Raw genomic sequence first — 18977 nt, 5'->3', positions numbered from 1 at the left:
GTAGGAGAAAATATCGACTTTGAGTTCAGTATTGCTGGAGCAATATTTGAGTTTATGTATAGAAGAAATTAATATAGCCTACATTATACATTATTACTAGAAATTAAAATAATAAATATAGAAATAATAAAATACAAAACATCACAAGAAAAAACTAAATAACTTGGAAAGGTGAAAGTGAAAAATTGTATTTGATGACAAACACCATTATAAAAATAAATACAAACATTTATTTATTTTTTTTACAGAAATTGGGAATATTATTACAGAAATTGTTAATAATTCATATATTTATGAATTAACCAATATATATTTATTTAACCAATGGTTTCATATTTTTTGTATGTTACTTTTTATATTTTTGCTGTTACATAATTGTTTAGATTTGGCCTATAATATGTAGATTTCATTGTAAAAACTTGCTTCATATTTTGTGTGACAACATGCCCCGATATTGGGGACAAAAGTTCAATAGCTTTTTTGAAGCCAAGACTTTAAGGTTTGTGTAACAGAAATTGACTTAAAAAAAAAAAAAAACATATTCACTGGTGTAAAAAGTGTGACAACTAGCCCCTGTCGTCCATAATTGATATCACCACAACTACATGAGGGATTTTTTTATTATTATTATAACATTGCAGCAGATGGTTGTTGATTTGCTGCTAAATTAATTATTGTATATTTCAGATTTTTGGACGGATGTTGCTTTTAGTGAGTTCACATCAGGACGCCAGAAAATCAAAAGAGCCTTTAAATCCTTTGAGTGTTTATTTAGTGAGGGTGTTTTTCTCTTAAAATTACTTTTTTTTAGATTTAAATTACAGTTTAAATGTATTTCTCTCATACAGTCATTTCCCTCTCGTACTGTTCTTTATTGACTGATCCATCCGCTGAGAAATCAAACGCTATACAGCCGGACAAATAACAACATGAGCCTTTAAAAGTGGAAGAAAACAGAAGCCTATTGAAAATGTCCCAGTAATTTGCATTTGCAGGTAACACCTGTCATACATTTTGTTTTAATTGAGCTCAAATTGGCTGCTTCACGGATCATATCCTCGATGAAGTAATTACTGTAATGACTGAAGTGGACAGACGGAGAGAGAAACGGGGAACGGACGGTTTTCAGACGCTAATGACTCTTTATTTTGGCCGAAGGGACCTGAGCGACGTTCTGCTCTCTGTCTGTCTGTCCGTCTGCCTCTCGTTTTGGACTGGACTGCGTGAGAAACTGCCTGTGAATGCAGTAATTGGTCTTCAGTGGAGAGGATGCCTCATTATTTCTCCATGTTTTTGGCTGCATTGGAATTAAAGATGTATGTCCCGTTACCATGATCCTCTGTGGAGGAATCACACTTCAGCGCTGTGATAACACGGCATACGTGTCAGTCTGGGAAACTGGCTAATTCAGAACGTAAGATCTGTTAGCTATGGAAAAACGTTATACAAAATTTTAAATGAGTTGTGGTCACACAACCCAGAAATGGGTCGCATGTCAGTTCGGACAGCTAGGAAAAAAACAAGGCTAGATGTAAATAATAAAATGCAAAAAAAGAATATACAGGTGAAACTCGAAAAATGTGAAAATCGTGCAAAAGTTCATTTATTTCAGTAATTCAACTTAAAATGTGAAACTAATATACTATAGACTCGTTACATGCAAAGTGAGATATTTCAAGCCTTCAGTTTATGAAAACCCCAAATTCAAAATTAGAATATTGTGAAAAGGTTTTCATAAACTGTAAGCCATAATCATCAAAATTATAACACATAAAAACTTGAAATATCTCACGTTGCATATATTAGTTTCACCTTTTAAGTTGAATTACAGAAATAAATGAACTTTTGCACAATATTAAAAAATGTTGAGTTCCACCCGTATATACATCAAACCAAGCATCATTCAGACACCAGATATCATTTTTGATATTGTTTTACTAGTGGGTGCAGGACATAGTTGGTATAGTTCATTTATGTAAGTGAGGAGAGCAAAATAAAGTAAACTGTGACATATTATACCCAAAAATTCTTCGTACAGTGACTACCAGTAAAATTTATACAAAATTTGGAACCAAAATGTATTCAGACACTTTGACCTGACCATGTTTTGCTGAAGTGTTTTTTTCTTTAATTGCTAATGCTCTTTTTACACCACAGACTGAACAAAATTAAGCTTTGCTTGGTAATTGGTTAAGCTAAACTGGTATTATCTAATTGTGTAGTTAAATTTAACAGCTGACAGATATTCAACATAATTCGTTTGTGAGACAGTCTAACAGAAACCAGGGAAATATCAACTGAGTTCTTGTCATATTTGTATTACCATTTTCTAAACTATAGCGAATAAACTGTAATAATACATTTTGGTTTGACTGTCTATTAACAGCTGACAGATATTCAACATACCGGTAATTAATTTGTGAGATAGTCTAACAGAAGGACAAAACCAGTGAAATATCAACTGAGTTTTTGTCATTTTCTAAACTATAGTGAATAAACTGTAATAATGTGAGAAATGTTGAAGGTGTCTGAATAAATTTTGGTTTGACTGTATATTGAAGTCTTTTTTAACTAAAAAAAGGTATAGTGGATTTGCCTATGTGCTTATATTCTTCAATCTTCTTTGTAAAAGTTTTGCCTTTCAAAAAGTGTTCTTGCTGTTGTTTTCCAGAGATGCTAAATGTGGGAAGATCCAGTGTCAGGGCGGAGCCAACCGGCCGGTGATCGGCACCAACGCCGTCTCCATAGAAACCAACATCCCACTCCAGGAGGGCGGGCGTATCCTCTGCCGCGGGACCCATGTGTACCTGGGGGACGACATGCCGGATCCGGGCCTCGTGCTCACCGGCACCAAATGTGGAGAAAACATGGTAAAGAGAGTAAATAATGAGAAGATGTTTATTTATCAAATCAGACCCTTACTAAAAACTCAAGCTTATGCAAATCAGGCCTGTGTGGATCAACAACATCAGGACTGCAGTGGGTTGAATTGCTTTGCTATGCTTTTCCTAGGGTATTATCATTATTATTATTATTACATTATTTTAAGGGATATAAATTAAGGGACAATATTTGCTCTGTAGAATTGATTTTCAGGAGCATTTCTACCCATAATATAGTATGTATGCAAATTCACTAAACATTTACGACTTTGCAAAAGTGCAGCTCAAAACCCTGCATCTTATTCATTAACCACATACAATCATTTTGTCATTGTCATTCTTTTCAATGCACAACGTCACATTTAAAATGTAAATTAGGCTCGTTATCGATTAACAAACTCATATGACTATAATAGGGTATTATGAAATATCAAATATCACATCATGGCAAAACAACAGCAACAAAAAAGGAGTTTACTATATGGGGGTATTATTTGTCCATGCTTTGTAAATATCTAGGGCGTTTTTGTCACATTTGGTGTCATTTTTACACCAGTTTATTTTATTTCTGACCCTGATGTGTTATCATTATAATTAATTTCTATAATACATGAAAATCAGTAAGAAGTCTTTGCTCCCATGCAAAGGTAAACTGCAATAACTGCACATTTAGTCAGAATTGAGTCGTCAAATGAAATCAGGGATGTTACAGGAACACGCCGACTTTTTGGGACTTTAGCTTATTCACCGTATCCCCCAGAGTTAGATAAGTCCATAATACCCTTCTCATCTCCGTGCGTGCCGTAACTCTGTCTGACGCACACACCGCTAGCCTAGCTTAGCACAAAGACTGGAGGTAAACGGCTCCAGCTAGCATACTGCTCCCAATAAATGACAAAATAACGCCAACATTTTCCTTTTTACATGTTGTGATTTGTATCCTATTCCTGCGCCCCATGACGCTTTGCGCGAATTATGGGTGTAACTTCCATTAAGCTGTAAACAATCAGTGAAAAGGCTCGCTCTGTGAACGCAATTTAAGAAAGTGTCACCATAAAACGACGTTAATCTACTCACCGTTCAAACATCGAACATTAAAAGGAAATTTAAAAGTGTAAAAGCATCAACAAGGTACATTCAACTGACCAAATAACCCCAAAAGCGCGAGTCTTTGGTTAAATATCACTGTAATATATCGGTAACTTATGTTGCCTTAATCAAAAATGTTCATTAACTTCAGCATTACGTGTTACTATTTCAAAATGATTTCTGTCATTTTGACGGATTATAAATTGGATTTACCTGTGAAAACAAACCTGGAAAGAGACGTGAGGATTTGATGAGAATAACGAGAGAGATTATTCGCGCATTCCAGTGAATTATTAATGGAATATATCGTAAATTAAATTCGGGAAACAGACCATAAATGCGCAGTATGTTGTCTTTTTTAATAGTTTTACAGTGGATTGCAAAGGGAAAAAAGAAAATGATCACAAGGGAAAAGAAAGCAGCGACTGAAAAGAGCTCTTGCCATAGATATTCTTGTTATAACATGTCACGTTAAAATACCAAGTGTGTGTTATTCTCATGATGCCTGAAAATAAACCATGAAGGGAAATTGACAGCTCATCCAGTCAAACTAACAGATAAGCTTTATTTGTTTGGCAAACTTATGATTTTAAAGGGGTCATGACATGGGTTTTTTATTTTATTATTATGTTCCCTTAGGTGCAATTATAGTATTACTATAGTTTTTTTTACAAAAAAACTTTTTAAATGTAGTGATTTATGACCCTTTCCCACCCTGTTTCTCATCCTCTGATTCACACAGTCTGTTTTGGGGGTGTTTCCCCTTTAAGAGTTCAGTGTTAACGCCCACTGTTATGATTGGCTAACGTCAGTGCCTATGCATCAATTATTAACGCCCCCAGCCAGAACTTTTGCGGATTCAGCGTATTTAAAAAGTAGTTTAAAGTTTTAAATACATTACTCACAGTTTGCGTCGTCGTTGTTGAGCCCAGAATAGTCGGCACGGACTTATCTTTGAGCAACAGTTTTCTGGCAAAGCCAGCATCATATTGGGATTTGTTCTCAAAACAGTCATCCTTCAAATGTACTGGGACGTCCGCAAAAAAATAAAGTGCATCCATTTTTCCCTGACGACTGGATCTTTCGCAGCGTATTCAAAGATGTTGTTTGTCCACAGCCAGGAACAGCACATCTGCGCGGCATCGTAATTTCCCTGTACACAGACCCACTCGCTGTCCGTCGACTGAACACTTGTGAGGCGCGCGGTCGTGACAATGATACGAAATGAGCGTAGTTGTCTTGCGCTTAAAGCGTAGTTGTCTTGTGCTGGAGGCGGTCATATGCAAACGCTGGTACGTCACTTCGTAATGTGACGTCACTTCTTACCATGGATCCAGAACGAGCTGTATTTAGAGCATGATTAAATAAATGATTCGTTTATAATGGGGAGGACGTCTTAAGCTATGAAACTTGCAGGACGTTTTAATGGTACAAAGACCTCTTATATACCAAAAGATCAAGGCAAATTTGGTTTCTCATGTCATGACCCCTTTAAATGATTAGTTTCAGCCTTTTTGAATGGAAGTTCCCCAAACCGGAAGTGCCACCCATAATTAAAAACGCAGTGAGATCGTCAGGAATAAGGTGGATAGTCACAGCGTGTCATCCAGTCTTTGTGCTAAGCTAGGCTAGCTAGGTCAGACAGAGTTACGGCAAGTCCCCAAAAGTCGGCGTGTTCCTTTAACTAAGGTAAAAGTGTCCTCATTGACATAACTGGAAATTACCCTGACATCACAGTAATACAGAAATGAAGTTGTAAACCAGTAAATGTGTGTCAAACTGAATTGCATGTGACACATATAAGACATTTCCTCCATTTGGATGGGTCATTGCTGGATGACAGTATGTTTGGGTGGAGTTGAGCATCACTAAATAAAGTGTCTCTGTGCGTCTCCAGATGTGTGTAAACAGACAGTGTCAGAACATCAGTGTGCTCGGGGTTCACGACTGTTCGGACAAGTGCAGCGGACATGGGGTGAGTTCTTATCACAGCGTCTGACTGTCTTCACAACATCACAGTTTCACTCGGAAATATATCTGGCGAACATCAACCCGGAAACCAATCTGAACTTATCCTGAGAGCTTCATCTCCATAGACTTACATATTAACTTAAGAAACCCATACAGTGGAGAAATCTTCCTGATAACTTGAGGGATCTTTGCTGAATCTAATGTGGCGTTCATGCCAGGATTACCATAATTACACAATGTCCTCATAAATGAGTCTGAGAAATGCACTCATAATGCCAAAATGGGCTTAGAGTGGCTTTGTTAGTAATGATGACTCCATTAATTCAAGTCAAATTTATTTATATAGCACTATTCACAATACACAATGTTTCAAAGTAGCTTTACAGAAAAATATGTGTTTATAATCTTAACATATCATCGTGCCATAGTCACATTTAGCAGATTAGATCTGGATTACATTTTTGGACGATACAAGCAGTTGAGATTTGCTATATATTATATATTGCTTTACATGAATATACTGGATATAGTTGGATACTTATATATCCAACTTGCTATAAAGAGCAGAGCGATGATATAATTACATTCTGCAACTAAATAACAAAAAAATCAGGTAAAAAAAATCTCACGTAATATTGAATAACACATATGTAAAATATCGAACAGAAATATGTGCTGTAAACACTTTTAGCATTAACTGCTGACGTTTTTGTTGTTTTTACATGATGTATCATTGGTCAAAGCCGAGCTTTAATGACAAATTGTGCTTCCCGCTCATAATTATGACTTTGGTTATGATGTGAATGTGATTTTAGAAACACAAAATTATAATCATTCTGTTGTTGTTGTGAATTCTTGAATGGAAAAGCTCAGAGAGAGAATTGAAAATGTCTTGCTTATTCACAATATGATTTCAAGAAATAATTTGTGTTATGCTGAACATAATTATAGTAATTCTGACATGACTTGAACGCAAGTAAAAGCCACCTTTATTTGACGTGGTTCTCTCTCTGTATTGTGCTGTGAGACACACACACGCAGCAGAAGCAGAAGCGTGTGATCTCTCCCACTGTCCCTCTGAATGGGTCAATCAATCAGCCTCAATAACCTCGTTTATGTCCAGCTCAAAGTGCCGTTCATCAGGTTTCTGCTGCGAAACACTCACTTGTGAGCTATGCAAGAGGCCTTTTATTTTTAAAGAGCAGCAAGACATTTATATTATTATCACAAATGAGCGTAATTTGTGGCGCTTGTTAGTATCTACTAGGAATATTTTCTCACATTAAGTCACAAATCTGTGGAACAAAATCATGATGCATGTTTATGTGTGCTTTTTCACTTTACCTAATGACCTAATATTTTGATTGTGCATGTAAAAAAAATATATTCAGGCTGGTCTGGGTAGGTTTTATGAACTGGTGTTTTCTGAAAGTTCAAGATGGATCTGAGTTGGAAAGCTTTATTTCCACGCTCTGTTTCTGCTGATAGTTTTACACATTTAGATTGCCTGCTTTTTAAAATCTTCATTCAATTAGGACAAGCGTGTTTAGATTACTGTAAAAATGAGTCCAGATGAGATCTGTGTAAATATTGGGGGTGCGAACCCTGAGTTTTAGCTCCAGCATTATAACAGATCTCACAATGAAAGCAGTCTTCCCGAGGAACAGGTTACTGAGATAGTGAGAAACAGATAGTGGACGTCGATGAATGAGTCATGAATCTCCAGATTAGATCAAGATGTTCAACATCTGCAGCTCATCAGCACCAGAAGATAAGAACCAGAAACAAACGCTGACAAATGGAGAAGAAAGGAAGTGTGTGAGTGTTTTGGTGGATGTTGAGGAGGTGCTCTCTGAGACGTACAGCACACAAACACATGTAGAGACCATGAAGACATGTTCACCAAAGTTGCTAAAAAAATAATTATATTTTACATTTAGCAATTCAATTGTTCAAGAGAAAATGTTCAGGTAACATTTCATCTTAAATTAAATTAAACCTACTGTATTTTGATCATTTTTACATTGTCATTGTAATTACTTACCGGTATATGATAATCAACCATGTTTAAACTCCCAATTCTCATATATATATTTAATAATAATATAGTTATACATCTTATTTTTTCTTACAGCATTGGAACAGGTAGTGGACAAATAATTGCATATTGACAAATATTCTTACATTTATTTCTTATTTTATATATATATTATTTAATAATAATATATTATATTTATATATCTTATTGTTTTCTTACAGCTTTGGCTAAGATAGTGGACATATACTTCCATATTTACATAAAGTATTCTTAAATATATTTCTTATTTTGTATATATATATATACTGAATATATAGATTTTTTTATATATCATAATATAATTTATATAATATAATATATATTATATATTTTCTTCTTATAGCTTTGGCAAAAGTATTGGACAAATACTTGCATATTTACATAAATATTCTTACATTTATTAGTTTATATAGATAGATAGATAGATAGATAGATAGATAGATAGATAGATAGATAGATAGATAGATAGATAGATAGATAGATAGATAGATAGATAGATAGATAGATAGATAGATAGATAGATATAAATATATATAATAATTAATAATATATATACATTTCCTTACAGCTTTGGCAAAGGTAGTGGAGAAATACTTGCATATTTACATAAATATTATTTCTAAACAAGAATAAATGATAGTAAATATAGTGTATTTTTTTAAACTATGTCTCTCTTATTTACATCAGTAGGTGTTCTTCTCTGTTAACTAAACCTATGCTCTTTAATTTTTCTGTAATGTAAAGTAGATCCATCTGAGTATTAATACAGTTGTGATGTTGTCTCATGCGCAGGTTTGTAATAATAATAAGAACTGTCACTGTGAGGCTCTGTGGGCTCCTCCGTTCTGTGATAAAGCTGGATTCGGAGGAAGCATGGACAGCGGCCCGATGAGACCCACAGGTATTAAACGTGTGTGTGTGTGTGTGTGTGACTGTTGTCCTGCTCTTCAACACTTCACAGATGTGTGTGTGTGTGTGTGTGCATGCAGACAGCAGCAGTGTGACGGTGGGGATCCTGGTGGCGTTTCTGTGTCTGCTGTGTGTTGGAATAATCGCGTGCATCAAGAGGAAAACTCTGCTCAGTCTGTTCTTCAGCAATAAGAAGAACACCATGGAAAAACTGAGGTATTAAACTGCACCGCTGTAATAAACAATCACTTTGAAGGAGCAAGTGGCCATGCTAAAATATAAAAGTTTGTTCCCGACCAGTTGAAGTTTTACTTTATTTTGTTGGTCCACTTATAATTATAAGTAACTTTTGTAACTACATGTCAACTATAACTTATAACCCTACCCATCCCCTAACCGTCTACTTATACTCTAAAGGGACTTAGTTGACATCATGTAGTTGCAAAGTTACTTATAATTAGTAGAATGACAAACGTGGACTATCGAAATAAACCCATAATTTAGTTTTTCAAAGACCATTTTCTGACCCTTAGAACTAAACAGTTTTTGCTACTCTATCGTCTAGAATTCTATATGTAAATGAGTTGCATTGTGATTGGCTAAACTCTGTGTACTGCCATAGTTCATGATGTTAATTGGGGAGAGGAAGTTTACAAATTCTGAATATGCATTGATATGTAAATGTGGGTTAATTTGCACATGATTGCAATGCCATGACCATACACATTTCCATTTTGCAGTCTGGGAATGGCTTTACATTGTTAATGTTACAATAATGCACAACATTAATGCAATGTCCTACATTGTCACTCTTAGAAAAAAAGGTAATTTTTTAAAATTAAACAGCTCGTACACATACTGTACTTTATCACTAGAAGAAGAAAAAAAACATGAAAGTATTATGCAATCACTCCTTATAGAATTTTTATTAGCATAAAATGTTCTTTAAAACACTAGAGTTCTATATAGAACCCCATTCAACCTTTTGTTCTAAAGAGTGTTTGCTGTTTTTACTTTACTCCAGGTCTGTCGGACCCAACAGGCTGAACAGTCCAGCTCACACACACACTGGCACTCAAACACACTCGATGTACAGAACGTCTCCTCAACGTCAGACTACAGCTTTACCACAAAGTGCCAGCATATATAAGGTGTGTGTGTGTGTGTGTGTGTGTGTGCGTGCGTGCGTGTGTGCGTGCGTGTGTGCCTGCCTCCTGCTCTCCTCCTTCATCCCTCATTTGCATATATCATACATATGCATACACACATATATATATATATTACACATCCCCTCACACATAGAGAGAGATTAATGGATATGCATATTTCATATGTATGCATATACTGACAATTGCCACTCATCTCAAGCTCCAGAGGTTTGTTTAACAAAAAGCACAACAAAGATAAATTGAGCGTTTGAAACCTGCTCTTTAGCTGTCAGAACACACATACTCTATACAGCCATTCACAAATTGTTGGAAAATCAGTAGAGACGCCTGTCAGCCAGATGGATTGTAGATGCAATTTTGATCTCAGGGCTGTAGTTGAGATCTGTGATTAGAGGATGTGTAAAGCACCTCGACTGACCCTGTGGTGCAGCGGATGCCCTGCGCTGCGAGTGTGTTCAAACGTGTGGGGTCAGTGAGGTTTTTAATGTCTTTAATGCACATTAAGGCAGCATTTTTGATCAGGAATACAGTATATATATATATATATATTTATTGTGAAACATTATTAGTTTAAATTAACTTCTATTTGAATATATTGTAAACTGTAAACTCTAGTCTTCAGTGTCACATGATCCTTGTTTTTTGGTGTACTGTTCTTTTAAGAGCGACTGCAGTATCTGGTCCTCATAATGTGTGATGATGGTAACAGGATAGAGGATGTAGTTCTGTTTGATGTTAGGCAAGGTGAGGTTAAACAGACACACACACACACACACACACACACACACACACACACACACACACACACACACAGTTTCTGTCTCTCATCTCCTCTTGTTCTTGTCACATCTGGCGTGTGTGTGTGTGTGTGTGTGTGTGTGTGTGTGTGTGTGTGTGTGTGTGTGTGTGTGTGTGTGTGTGTGTGTGTGTGTGTGTGTGTGTGCTCATATGAGACTCATTTGTATCATTTAAGAGGATAGTTCAGCCAAAAATGAGTTCATCCTCATTTACTCACCCTGTTTCTGTGGAACAGAAAGGAGATGTTAGACAGAATGTTCATAGTGTAAACCAAACATTATTGGAAGCTTGTGTGACATGAATGCATTGTGAAGTGTGTTCTCTCTCTCTCTCTCTCTCTCTCTAGCCTCAGTCTCCTCTCCAGACGGTGGGATCTGTGGTCCCGTCTCATGGTCTCCGCCGACTGCCCCAGTGCCCTCCAGTGCACCTCTCTCACCCACTGCCACTGACGCCACCACACACACACACACACACACACTCATCTCCACCCAGAGCCTCCGCACCAGCGCTCGCTTGCCAGAACGTCTGCAAGATCGCCATGGTGAGTGTTTGTGTGCGTGTGTGTTTGTGTGCGTGTGCGTGTGTGTGTGTGTGTGGGTGTGTAAATATGCCGTGATAATTACAACGCTGGAGAAACTGCATATATTAACTAGATTTTATTGTGAGTGCGAGGGTGTTCTGAGTGGTTGCTAGAATGTTGCTAGGTCAAGTCAAGTCACTTTTATTTATATAGCACTTTTTACAGTACAGATTGTTTCAAACATGAACATTGTTTCAAATCAGTTCTGAAGGTGTCAATGCAGGCAGATCAATAATATTGTTGAATAAATCGCTAGGTGGTTGCTTGGGTGTTCTGTGTGGTTTCTGGGTGATCGCTTAGCCATTGTTAGCGTGGTTTCTTGATAGGGTGTTGCTAGGTGGTTGCTATGGTGTTCTGCATGGTTGCTAGGTGGTTGCTAAGAAGTTTTTGGTTGCTAGGACGTTTTCTGTGGTTCTGTTTGTATGCTAGGGTATTGTTGGGTGGTTTCAAGGGTGTTCTAGATGGTTGCTAGGGGGTTGCTAAGATGTTCTGGGTGGTTGCTAGGGTGTTCTGCTTGGTTGTTAGGGTGTTGCTTTTATGTTTTAGGTGTTTGTTTGGATGTTCTGTGTGGTTCTGTTTGTTTGCTAGGGTATTGTTGGGTGGTTTCAAGTGTGTTCTAGATGGTTGCTAGTGTTCTGCATGGTTGTTATTAAGTTGCTAAGATGTTTTGAGTGGTTGCTAGGACGTTCTGTGTGGTTCTGTGTGTTTGCTTTGGTATGAATGGTTGCTAGGTGGTTGCTAGAGGGCTAGGGTGTTCTGTATGGTTGCTAGGTGGTTTTTTACTGGTTCACTTGGTGACTTGGGTCCCTCCCTCCTACAATGTGCGTCTATGAAACTTTTTTTCCTTCCACCTTTTTTACTGTCCAGCAAGTGAAAATTGTAAGTGTGAAACTGAGAAAAATAATAGCACACCCAGTTTGATGCTTACAGTTGGGGGCTTGTTCAAATCAATGAGCAACAGCACCACTGATAAGAACATGGTATACACTTCTATACATGTCAGCAGATACATTGTACTTTTCTTATTTAATGTATTTTCATCATTCTCTCATTCCCAGCAGTGTTGCAATGGCGAGTTAGAGCTCATTGTTCATGCACACGGTAATATTTTAGAACAGATTTACAGTTTAATGTTGGAGCTCCAGTGGCGTGAACAGGCCTCTTTCATTAGACCACTGTGCCGTAGTAAATCTCAAGTGTTTTCAGAGGTTCATGCAAGCCTCTGGCGGGCCAATAGAGACCGCGTGAGTCGGTCAGAATGGAACAGAAAGCTTGACACAGTTTGACATGGCTTAAAATAGTCTGCCTCAGACAAATTGACAAACTCAGTTTAAAGGTAGGGTAGGCAAGTTTGGAGAGGCTAGTAATAGCAAGCTTAAAAAGCATATGATCAGAGTAGGGCTCTTTTTATTCTAAATTCGAATATGCATTCAAACGTGACGTGAAATATCCGTAATCGAACCACAAATAAACTATCCCGTTATAAACTATAAGTGCCATGTGTAGCGCATTTTTTACAGTCTATAATTAGACCGTTTTTTAAAAAAAAATTTAAGCGTGTTATTTTGAAAGCGTGTTACATATGTTATAGTCAGATATGACGGCACGCTGCAACATGCATCACCGATGGTCTATTCATCAAGCGTTGTCTGGAGTTTTTTGTCAACTGAAATTTCTTGGAAAGATTTTTTCCAGTGTTTCATGAGCAGAACAATCCAAAAATACATTAAATAACAGTACAGTCCATTGATGAGATGTGTGTCTGTCCCTCACAGCCTCGCTTTCATTCCCATTATGGCCCTGCTGTGAATAAGGTCTATTGAAAAGCATAATTTGGAGTAACGTCACGCGTTTCCATCTCTTCCATGACAGTAGTTATGATGTGAACGGTTGTTTGGGTTCAGGAGGAACTGTAAAAGGTGCTGCTGTTTCGTTTGCGCTGCTCGGTGACTGACGTCTGTCTAACTCTAGCATGAAATGCGCTGATGACGTGTGATGTCTGTGCGAGCAGGTGCGCGGAGGAGTGGAAATGCACGACACACTGACAGGCAGGTAGGACATCATATCGTTGCATTTTATGCGAACATTTTATGGTCCTACACCTTCCTCAGACGATATACAGTAAGGCTTTGACTCCGAACTTCATTATACGAATATAATTTGAATATTTAAAAAAATTATGATATCCGAACGAATATTAGGCAGCCTTCAATATTCAAAAATGTTATGGCCATTATTTTTTGTTAATGTGTTTGCTTGTAAACGTTGTTTTTTTATTCAGATTCCGAGGCTTTTTCACGCCTGGTGAAGTTGTGAATCGCGAGCTCATTAGCAAGCCTATTATTGGTCATCTGGGCTCCTGTAGGTGACGTTAGCGTCCTGGTTAGCGCCTATTTTGTATACCAAAACAATGGCCGCGCCAACGCCTACAACAACCACGCCTGACGAGGAGTTCGAAATCTACACTCCTGACTGTTTGTGTTTAATCCAGGGTCTGATTTTTAATATTAAAGTCGTGACAGTGTGTTTTTCTTCTGAAAACATCATTGCCTGCCTATTGACATTGACTGATACACTGCCCTCTGGTGGACAGAACATATTCAACTTAAGTTTGATACCAATATAGGTCTTACTGAAGGGATTTAATGGTCAAAATATTATTAGTATATATTTGAATATTAATATGAATAAACAAACGAACTTCGAATATGATTTTTGGGCAAAAGTCAAAGCCCTAATTTACAGGTGAAACTCGAAAGATTAGAATATCGTGCATAAGTTAATTTATTTCAGTAATTCAACTTAAAAGGTGAAACTAATATATTATATAGACTCATTAGATGCAAAGTGAGATATTTCAAGCCTTTTTTTGTTATAATTGTGATGATTATGGGATGGCTTACAGCTATGAATATTTCACAATATTCTAATTTTGAATTTGGGGTTTTCATAAGCTGTAAGCCATAATCATCCAAATTATAACAAATAAAGACTTGAAATATCTCACTTTGCATCTAATGAGTCTATATAATATATTAGTTTCACCTTTTAAGTTGAATTACTGAAATAAATTAACTTTTGCACGATATTCTAAATTTTCGAGTTTCATATGCATAAATAAATTTAGACCTCTTAACTTAGTGATTACTATCGGGATGTGAAGAGGCTTCAACCAGCATAACAAATAATAATTCTGGAACAACTCGCCTACCCTGCCTTTAAATTGCTGGAAATACTGGTGGCATTTAGTCACTTTAGAGTCTCCTGATGGAGATTTAAGTGAGCTTAATCGTTCCACCATTTGTAAAAATCTCATCAAATGTGGCTCTTTTACAATCCGTGACAACAAAGACTGTGCATTAAATAACACGACTAGAATGGAGTTGTTTGGTTGAAGAGGATTATTTGGACGGGTGAAGATGACATGCGCCTGTCTGTTGTTTGATAAATTGTGGCAATTTGTTGGTTTGTCCCATAAAAACCTGCTTGTGAAAGGAGAGTCTTTGTGTTTTTTTATATGAAGCCCTGTGGAGAGGCAGATAGCAGAGAGAGGAAGGAACTGGATAGGTGAGGATGATCCGTCTCTAGAGAAACAACACTAAACCTCATTAAAACAGCCATGAACCAACAATACACAATAACACTTTTATCAAAAGTGACTTTCATTGCATTCAGGGTTTACATTTGATCTGATCATGCATTCCCTGGAAATGGAAACCATGGCCTTATTTTCTTATTTTATGTTATTTGTTTGTTTGTTTGTTTCAATAACTAGAGAATAAAAAGTTCTTCATGGAGCGAGCACCAGACTCTAAAACACAATTTTAGATTGGTTCAAATGTTAGCCTGTATTTTAGTTATTTTAAAATTAATTTATGTAAACAACTGAATTAATATACACATAGTAAAATTAATTAATGCAACATTTTATATTTTAAGTTTTATGCATAGCTTATCAGGAAATGAACCTAAAGTACACTATACCTTTTAAACACAAGTCATTATGGGTGAATTAATCCTTTAATTAACAAGTGTGTGTGTGTGTGTTCTTGTTTATGTGATTTATGAGGACACAAATGTGTATAAAGACGTGTCGGTATTACAACTTAAACATGGTTTTTGAGGACATTTAGCTTAAAATAGCTCATTCAAATAGCTGAAAAAACAATGTTTTATTAAAAGTGTGTGTGTGCGTGCATGCGTGCGTGTGTGTGAGGACATGCAGCTCTTCAACACTTTCCATCAGGGAAGCGTTAGACATGAGACTCACTCCTTGCAAGGTTTCTCAAGACCTTTTTATCAGCCACAAAACAACTCCCTGTCGTCAGCAATCATGCAACGCTTGAGATATGAGCAGTTCAGTCCTTTATTACATGTTAAAGAATAGAGGGAAGTGAGCAGTGAAATCATGTTTGGATCTGAAGCGAGATGAAGATGAAGATGATGAGAGAATGAGGACCAGATGGAGAGCAGGTAGCAGGTTATCGTTACCTCATAGTCAGCGTGCAGATTAGGAACACATGAGCATGTCACATGACCTCTGGAGAGAGTTGCTATGGCAGCAGTGAAGCCACACACAGCAGTGAAGTTTGATTAGCTTTCACTGCCCTCTGGTGGACGCTCAAAACAAGAGAAATTGTATAACATATATATTAATATATTTAATTATTAGAATTGTTTATATTTATTATTGTATTTATTTCCAATTGTTTGTTTATTTTGGCCTTTTTTTCTGTATGTAGACTTGGGTCATTTGAACCCAATTTGAATCTTTTCTGAAACTCAAGGATACACGATTTACTGCAGTATTGTTTTTGGATTATTATTTATGTTTTTATAGTATTATTAATAATAGTACTTATTACTATAGTGTATTTATTAATATTTTGAATTAGCTATTATTTTAACATTGTCAGTTTACATTTTAGTCATTTTGTTATGGGCTTTTGTATTTTTTCATTAGGATGAGTTTAGTTGTGGTAATTTAAAAAAAAGTTTTTCCATCTAATATTTATATTTTATTTTATTTCATCTTTATTTCAATGACTAAAAATAATTTTGCATAGTTTTCCTTTTAGATCACAACACTGATTTTTTTGCATATATTTTATTTCAGCTTACCAAAAATTAAATTATTTAAAAATTATTTACAAAATGATTATTATTTTGATAGTTTTAGTTAACAATAACAATACTGATTTACTGGAATCTTTTTCCCAGGAGAAACATCTGAGAATCAGGAGATGTAAGAAAAGTCTCCAAAAATCTGTGAGGTATGAAAGATCTCATGTCACACTAATCATGCTTGCTAAATGAATGAATACATCCCATGTCTACCCCAGGCGTTCGAGAAGCCCAGTGCACCCCAGAAGCCTCTTCCCGCTGACCCGCTGGGTCGAAACATCCGGGTGATGCGTAACCCGTCTGCGGTCCGACTCCCGGCTCCTATCCCGACCCCGGCCCGGCCCCGTCCCGCTGCACCTCACCCGCAGCCCTGCAGGTACACACACACACACACACACACACTCACACACACACACACACACACACACACACACACACACACACACACACACACACACACACACACAGACTCTCTCTCACACACACACATACACATTCTCTCTCTCTCTCTCTCTCACACACATACACTCTCTCTTACACACACACACACTCTCTCTCTCTCTCTCTCTCTCTCTCTCACACACACTCACTCACACACACACACACACTCACACACACACTCACTCACTCACTCACTCACACACACACACACACACACAAACACAGACTCTCTCTCACACACATACACACTCTCTCTCTCTCTCTCACACACACACACACACACACACACACACACACACACACACACACACACACACAGACTCTCTCTCTCACACACACACACACACACACACACACTCTCTCTCTCTCTCTCTCTCTTACACACACACACACACACTCACTCACTAACACACACACTCACACTCACTCACTCACTCACTCACACACACACACACACACACTCACTCACTCACTCACTCACTCACACACTCACTCACTCACTCACACTCTCTCTCACACACACACACACACACACACACACACACACACACACACACAGTCCAGGCTTGTGCAAAATTCAGAATTTCAGAATTGGCCTCCATTCAATTCATGAACTGGAATTTGAATCTCACAGATATTCAGTGTTAGGGAGGTTACTTTGGAAATGTAATTGCTTATTTTTATAAGTTACCCGCATTATACATGTAGTTTTGATTACTTTATTTTGATTACTTTATAAATGCAAAGCAATTTCCTTTTAATTTGATTAGTAACTAATTGAATTGCACATTTTACCTCAGTAATACAACTAAATACAATTACATTCATTTTGTAATTTAATACCATAATTTCATTACACGGAACTAGTCACTCCTCAACCCTGCATACATTTTCTTCTAAAATATAGATAATGATCAAATGAATCTCAGATCCACAGTCTGCTGGATTTCATATTGTCAAAACAACAATACTGCATATTTTACATGTTAATCAGCTTTCATGCCACGTAGCATAGATGTAGCCCATTAACACAAAGTCAAAACGATTAGCAACTAAGAATAAAAAATTATACATTTTAAGCACATGAAAGAAAAGAAAACGTCATTCGGTCTCTCTAAACCCCTCCGTTCTGAGAGCCTGCTCTGCTCTGATTGGTCAAATTGCCCAGTCTGTCGTGATTGGTCGATCGCTTAGTGTGTGTCAGAAACCAAAGGCTCATTAGCATATCTGAATTTCTGCTTTTCCTCAGCTCTTGATACACAGTGATGTAACGATGCCGTCGGTTTTACCAGACAACAGCGTCTTCTCGACATGATCAACACGAACCAAACTCTCCCAGTCTCAGATAAACTACAGTGTGTGAGGGCGGGGCAAAGCAGACGCTGTTCACCCACAGCCAATCAAGACCACAGGCTGGCATTATGCAAATTAGTCACAAACCTATGCAGGTTCAGCAGGAAGTGAGACTGGAATTACTGACGACTCGTTTCAGGAAGTTCACAATCACTTCTTTCTTTCAGAAGATAATAACTCCTTTTATCTGCACTTTAATCTGTGAAACTTTTACATTCACACCCTGTAAACCCGAATAAGTTGGCAGAACTCAAAACATTTAAGTTTTTAAGTTATGAAATTCAATGTTTAAGTAAGCAGAACTAGCAGATTTTTATTTTGTACTTTAACATTTCAAGTTAAGAACAATCAAAATGTATGAGTAGCCTATACTAATTCATACAATTAACTTAACTTTCATGTAATCTCAATGTGAACACTTTTATTAGTTTAAACTTAGTTAGCTTTAACAAGCTAATCCACTAACATACTAATTTGATAACATATTAGCAATAGTATGTTATACATAAGCACTTGCTGTGTGAGTGCAACAATATAAAAGTATTATTTGCTCTCAAATCAAGCGCATGCACCACTTGTCCCCA

At 36.9% G+C, this 18977-nt stretch overlaps 1 protein-coding gene across 4 annotated transcripts in view; it reads left to right on the top strand.

The window, feature by feature from the left end:
• The window catches only part of adam12a (ADAM metallopeptidase domain 12a), a 103237-nt gene that overhangs the window by 81913 nt on the left and 2347 nt on the right, over nt 1–18977 (top strand). For 3 of the 4 annotated variants that reach the window (XM_079594518.1, XM_079594517.1, XM_079594519.1), the window contains 7 exons: nt 2672–2870; nt 5869–5946; nt 8812–8920; nt 9009–9144; nt 9953–10079; nt 11242–11436; nt 16818–16975. In XM_079594518.1, coding sequence (XP_079450644.1) covers nt 2672–2870; nt 5869–5946; nt 8812–8920; nt 9009–9144; nt 9953–10079; nt 11242–11436; nt 16818–16975 — 1002 coding nt within the window. Of the gene's footprint in view, nt 1–2671; nt 2871–5868; nt 5947–8811; nt 8921–9008; nt 9145–9952; nt 10080–11241; nt 11437–16695; nt 16721–16817; nt 16976–18977 lie in introns of all 4 variants that reach the window. The other variant, XR_013795590.1, reaches the window with a different exon arrangement.

Source organism: Phoxinus phoxinus, assembly GCF_949152265.1.
Source record: "Phoxinus phoxinus genome assembly, chromosome: 21".
Lineage (NCBI taxonomy): Eukaryota > Metazoa > Chordata > Actinopteri > Cypriniformes > Leuciscidae > Phoxinus > Phoxinus phoxinus.
The sequence above is the reverse complement of the archived record's forward strand: the minus strand, read 5'-3'. Positions and strand labels throughout refer to the sequence as shown.